General features: G+C 41.2%; 1 protein-coding gene across 2 annotated transcripts; it reads left to right on the top strand.

Moving 5' to 3' along the window:
• The first annotated feature begins 587 nt into the window (after nt 1-587).
• nudt17 (nudix (nucleoside diphosphate linked moiety X)-type motif 17) lies at nt 588-6,281 on the top strand. Of its 2 annotated transcripts, none has more exons than XM_079691217.1 (8): nt 588-1,059; nt 3,117-3,233; nt 3,497-3,680; nt 3,888-3,913; nt 4,023-4,115; nt 4,666-4,738; nt 5,508-5,626; nt 5,940-6,281. In XM_079691217.1, the coding sequence occupies exons 1-8, from the start codon at nt 949-951 to the stop codon at nt 6,090-6,092; spliced, it is 876 nt and encodes a 291-aa protein (XP_079547343.1). In that variant the 5' UTR covers nt 588-948; the 3' UTR covers nt 6,093-6,281. The 2 variants fall into 2 exon arrangements, with proteins under 2 accessions (XP_079547343.1, XP_079547342.1); XM_079691216.1 differs by having other exon boundaries at nt 601-1,059; nt 4,640-4,738.
• The last annotated feature ends 315 nt before the right edge of the window (nt 6,282-6,596 follow it).

Here is a 6,596-nt window from a genome sequence, read left to right as displayed (position 1 = left end):
TCTTTGTGGTTTATACCCCCGCGGAATGTAAATTTAAAACGGGGTTTTAGGGTTAGCTAAAGTTAGCTCTGTTTAGGGTTAGCTAAAGTTAGCTCTGTTTAGGGTTAGCTAAAGTTAGCTCTGTTTAGGGTTAGCTAAAGTTAGCTCTGTTTAGGGTTAGCTAAAGTTAGCTCTGTTTAGGGTTAGCTAAAGTTAGCTCTGTTTAGGGTTAGCTAAAGTTAGCTCTGTTTAGGGTTAGCTAAAGTTAGCTCTGTTTAGGGTTAGCTAAAGTTAGCTTTGTTTAGGGTTAGCTAAAGTTAGCTCTGTTTAGGGTTAGCTAAAGTTAGCTCTGATTAGGGTTAGCTAAAGTTAGCTCTGTTTAGGGTTAGCTAAAGTTAGCTCTGTTTAGGGTTAGCTAAAGTTAGCTCTGATTAGGGTTAGCTAAAGTTAGCTCTGTTTAGGGTTAGCTAAAGTTAGCTGTTGATGTTTACTGTTCAGTTAGAGAGGGAGAAGTACTCATCTGGTACTTTAGTCAAAGTAGAAGTACTCAGATCTTGTACTTGAGTAAGAGTAGAAGTACTCAGATCTTGTACTTGAGTAAAAGTAAAAGTACTCAGATCTGGTATTTTAGTAAAAGTAGAAGTACTCAGATCTGGTATTTTAGTAAAAGTAGAAGTACTCAGATCTGGTATTTTAGTAAAAGTAGAAGTACTCAGATCTGGTACTTTAGTAAAATGTTCATTAGATTCACTCTTTAGTCAAAATTCCATTTAAGCCGATAGTAAAATAATATATGAAATAATCCTGAAATTGTTAAACTGGGCACTAAATTAACTTATTTCTTGTCGTAGTTATTTATTATTGGCTTTAATTAAACTTCCAAACTTTTTACACAATTTCCATATCCCTAAGAAATGATTGTATTTGTATTTCTCCTTTTGTCAGTGAAATTAGTGAATCTGAAACGCCATGAAATGTAATATGAATGCAGGTCTCAGCGGGTGCAGCATGGAGCGAGCGAGGAAGGTCCTGGTTCACTTGTGTAAGGACGGAGCGGCTCAACCAGCCCAATTTGTGCAGGTCAGCAACGCTCACAGAATACAGCTTTACCGTCATCACTGCAGTAATAAACATAGTCACACATAAATAAAAGCCGAGTCAGCAGCAAAGACAATGCAATGTGGAAATGCAAAACAGTTCAATGTCAATGTAGATTGTGCAAAACGACAAAGATGTAGTGTGTGTGTATTCATCAGTGGCGTACCGTGGGGCTTTAGACAGGGCCGTCAGTAAACAATTGAGAAGCACACACACATTTAACACGTCTCTGTTCCAGCCAACAGAGACGTGATCAAATGATGCGCACATTATGCCAAACAGTCTCTCAACAATACGACAGCTGATCAACAGTCACAACAGCTGATCAACAGTCACAACAGCTGATCAACAATCACAACAGCTGATCAACAGTCACAACAGCTGATCAACAGTCACAACAGCTGATCAACAATCACAACAGCTGATCAACAGTCACAACATCTGATCAACAGTCACAACAGCTGATCAACAATCACAACAGCTGATCAACAATCACAACAGCTGATCAACAGTCACAACATCTGATCAACAGTAACAACAGCTGATCAACAGTCACAACAGCTGATCAACAATCACAACAGCTGATCAACAGTCACAACAGCTGATCAACAGTCGCAACAGCTGATCAACAATCACAACAGCTGACCAACAATCACAACAGCTGATCAACAATCACAACAGCTGATCAACAGTCACAACAGCTGATCAACAGTCACGACAGCTGATCAACAGTCACGACAGCTGATCAACAATCACAACAGCTGATCAACAGTCACAACATCTGATCAACAGTCACAACAGCTGATCAACAATCACAACAGCTGATCAACAACCACAACAGTCAGCTAGATAAGGGTTAAAAGCAGACGACATGTCCCAACATTGATCAATGAAGTAATCTATTATTAAACTCGTGTCATTGTGCACTCTCACGTCGCTCTAAAATGACGTGAATAGTAACGTGCTCACCCGTCACTTGTAAATAAAGTCGATGCTACAAAGGAAGCTCATGACAGAAGTTTAGCTCAGGACACTGTCATTGAACATCAACATCTGATTGGCTGATGAATCTGTCACTAATGCTTATTACTAATCAGATGTGTTGTCTTTCAACAAAAGGCTAGCAGTATCTGTTGTGCCCCCGCCAAATGAAATAACCGTGAGGCGTTCAAGTGACTTTTTGATGTAGGAAATTCCAGTTCATCCTCAACCAAACCTTACTTCATTTTGTAATTGTGAGGATATTATGCTATTAAAACTTATAACTAAATACTAATTATTTGATTATTGTGTAATAGTTTAGATTCATAAATCAGACTGTAACTGTTCTGGGATGTTGTAAACTGAGACTTTAACAGAACTGATTTACTTTTGAAGATGTTTTTAGTCTCTTATCGGATATAATTTATTCCATTTTTATTTATGTATTTGATATCCTCTGCATCAGAGCGAAGCTGGAAATAATGTGTCTTTGTGTCTTAAAGCGGATGAGTCATATATTGAACCTCAAACAACAAATAACTCCAGAAGTTTCTTTACTTCCTCTACGGAAAATAGACAGTAAAATAAAACTCAGAAATCTCAGTTTCAGTGTCAGAGAGGACATCCATCCCATAATTATTCCCTGTAAAAACAAAGCTGTCTCTGACGCTCAGTGTGATGCTCATATCTCTGGAGTAATTATACCGTTGTTGACCAACATAAATATTGTTTTCTGGCATCACTTCTATATTCTACGGGGAAACGTGCATTCTGGTTTGAGGCTCCTGTTCCCCGGTTTAAACTAAGCCCTGACAATCATTCTATATTCGTTCTAACTCGTTGTCCTGTGTCTTATCGTGCTGGCTGGAGGTCTAAACTCTGCTTAGAGAGTTTGCTCAAACCAATACCTTTTATTGCGCGTTATGGGTTTACCTTTTTAGAAATGTAGATATAGACACAGTAGATGCTAAACCCAGCGTGTGCATTATAGACCGCCCACCACCAGGTAAGGCTACATGAAGGGTTACACTTTAGATTTCTTCTTCATGTGTTTGCAGAGTATAACGGGTCACTTCAGTGAGGGTGGAGAGGACGAGGTGGAGGTCGGCTGCTCTCTGGAGAGAAACCGGTTCATTCTTCACCGAGCAGACGCAGGGCGGGGGGTCACTCTGAAGGTCAGACACTCCACATGTTAAATACGAATCATGATCATTCATTTGACCTTTTACTTTCATATTTAGCCCTCTATCTGTCATTTTACTACTTTATCTTTAATATTACCCCTCCTTTTGTAATTGTGTCCCTCATTTTGTCTTTATTGTTTATTCCTTGTTTAATATTTCGCCTCTCATACGCATCCCTCTTTTTGTCCTTTCCCCCTCTATCTTTAATAATTACCCCTCCATCTCTAACCACCCTGTTGTCCTTTCCCTCCCAGAGGCACGCCTTCTGCCCCATCAAGCACCTGTCCGTCACAGAGAATGCTGCGCTCTCATTGGACGTTCAGCAGCGAGGAGTGGACGTGGGCGTGGCCACCATCCTGCAGACAGCCAATCAGAGGGTGTTGTTGACACGGCGTGCGAAGGAGCTCCGCATATTTCCCAACATCTGGGTTCCTCCAGGTCTCACACTCATCTGTTACAGGGCCAAGTGCATCATGGGAAATGTAGTGAAGCAGGATTTCTGGATTAAAATCTCAAGATTTAAATTCTGCTTTTAATTTCTCTTCAGCTCTATAGTCAGTACTTCAGAGTTAGCACTTTCAAACACATCTCATTTATATTTGTGTTTTTTTTGTTTCATTTTAACGTGTTTTTTTTTTTTTATAGGAGGCCATCTCGAGCTGGATGAGACGGTGAATCATCTCTTTATGAACATGATTTGATATGACTTCTGCGTAGCTTTTCTCCTTCGTCTTCTTCACTGAGTTCAAAGTGTGGTTAATGTCAGATGAATGTGTGCAGCTGCTGGACGCCGGTCTCAGGGAGTTACAGGAGGAAACGGGGCTGAAGCTGGAGCCAGAGGAAGGTTCTCCAAACATCCTGGGAGTCTGGGAGGTGAGGCAGGACTCTTTAAAGTAGAGACACTACATACTGATATACACCTGAACATCAGCAGGAGAGGACTCTTTAAAGTAGAGACACTACATACTGATATACACCTGAACATCAGCAGGAGAGGACTCTTTAAAGTAGAGACACTACATACTGATATACACCTGAACATCAGCAGGAGAGGACTCTTTAAAGTAGAGACACTATATACTGATATACACCTGAACATCAGCAGGAGAGGACTCTTTAAAGTAGAGACACTACATACTGATATACACCTGAACATCAGCAGGAGAGGACTCTTTAAAGTAGAGACACTACATACTGATATACACCTGAACATCAGCAGGAGAGGACTCTTTAAAGTAGAGACACTACATACTGATATACACCTGAACATCAGCAGGAGAGGACTCTTTAAAGTAGAGACACTACATACTGATATACACCTGAACAACAGCAGGAGAGGACTCTTTAAAGTAGACACTACATACTGACATACACCTGTTTGCCTCTCTGTGTGTCAGTCGGTGTTTCCCGCCCTTCTGTCCAGAGGTCTTCCTCAGAGACATCACATCGTGGTCTACCTGCTGCTGCGCTCGCCCCTCTCCCACCTGGAGCTGCAGGTACGTAATAAGACATAAGACAATAAAACTCATTTAAAGAACAATACAAATAGTGTAAGAAGAAACAGAGTAGAAAGGATATATTGTAATATAAGTATATTTAGGAGTTAAAGGTGGGGTAGGTAAGTTTGAGAAACCGGCTCGAGATACACTTGTTGTTATATTCCATGGAATGCTCTTAACATCCGATAGCAATGAATATCTGAAGTGCTTTGACAACAAATCCATAAAACATGTCATCTGTGGAAGCTGTGGCGCTGTAAAAAGCATGACCAATCATCTGAGCCGGCTAAAGTAACTGGATGGCCTACCTGCCTGTCAGCCTTCCATCTGTGCACAAACTGATCTCTGCCCTCATTGGTCATGAGCGCGTTCGTGTGTTTTGGAGGAGGGGCTCTGTGAGGAAGTGGCAGATTTGTTCCGGCTGTGTATTTTCAAATTCTCCAGCTGGTTTCCCCAAAACTACCTACCCCACCTTTAACTAAATACAAGTCAAATATAATTAGATTGGCTCAAGATGTAAAATGAAATGCTCTGCAATAAAACAATGCTTATTGTATTTATAGATAAATATTTGAGGTGTTTTTTTTGGGCCAGTTTTTATCGGAGATGACAGTGTAGAAAGGGGGAGATAGAGGGGACTACATGGTCGGATTCGACCTGGGTCCTCCGCTTGGGAACTCAGTCCCTTTACCTACCAGGTGAGCTATGTGGCGCCCGGTGAGGTGGTTGCTGGTGTGACATCTGAAATGTGAATGTCACCCTGCAGGGGTCTCTGAGCCCGTCTCCGGCGGAGGTCAGTGCCTGTCTGTGGGCCGACCGGCAGCTGGTCAGCGCCGTGGTGTCCGACCCGGACGGAGAGAATCACGACCTGCAGCGCAGCGTCAGGTAGCAACTCCTCAAAACCAGATTCTTCATTTTCTCATATTTTTGTTTTAGGGAAACATTATTTGAAGTAACAAAATCTTTACAGGCCAACCGTTATTTTTTAATATAATTTACAACATTTTTATACGTGATCACAAGAAAACAACCTGAATATTCTCTGAGATTGAACATTTACAAGAAACACTCAAATGTTTAAGATAAAAAATGTTTTTAAAAAAAAACGTAATTTACGAAAAACCTTAAAAATGTGTAGATTATCTCGAAGAATCCTTTGAGTGTTAAATGTCCTAATGAAATGTGTGTGTGCGTGCAGTGTGTCTCAGGTCTCTGCAGATGGCGCTCTGAGCGACTCCTCGCTGCCTCTGGAGGATTTCCTCAGCCGGACGCCAGTCAGCGGCCCGGACGTGGAGCGGGTCAGCACCGGGACCATGTTCGCCCTGAAGCTGTGGCTCCAGAGCCTGGATGACCTTTGACCTCTCATCGTGCGGAAGTGAGCGTGGTGACATTTGACAATATTAATAGAGAAACATCAGACATAATAGTGAAACACTGAAAGGGAACATTTTATTGCACCAGGAGCTATCTTGGGACTTTTACTGCGACAACGTTGACTTGCCTGTGAATAAAAAATAAACCATAGTGTTGGTGATCTACAGTTTTGTCATTCTTCTTTGAACAGCAAGACCTCTAACACCCTATTTCAACAATCACACTCCCTGTCATTGACATAAATAGATAGTTTAGCTTCTCACCATCATTTGATGTGGCCCACTGATGTTAAAGAGCAACTTGCAGGGTTTTTTTCTACATTTATTCTTAAACTTACCTGAAAATTACAATTAAAAATGTTAATGCAGGATTTGATATGTTTTACAAGACATAAGGAATTCAGAGGGAAAGGAGCCGTTTTGAGCTCTGCTACTAAAAACTGCTTCTTTTTTATATAATTATGAGCCTGCTAGGCGTCCCA

Source organism: Notothenia rossii (assembly GCF_949606895.1).
Source record: "Notothenia rossii genome assembly, chromosome: 7".
Lineage (NCBI taxonomy): Eukaryota > Metazoa > Chordata > Actinopteri > Perciformes > Nototheniidae > Notothenia > Notothenia rossii.
The sequence above is the reverse complement of the archived record's forward strand: the minus strand, read 5'-3'. Positions and strand labels throughout refer to the sequence as shown.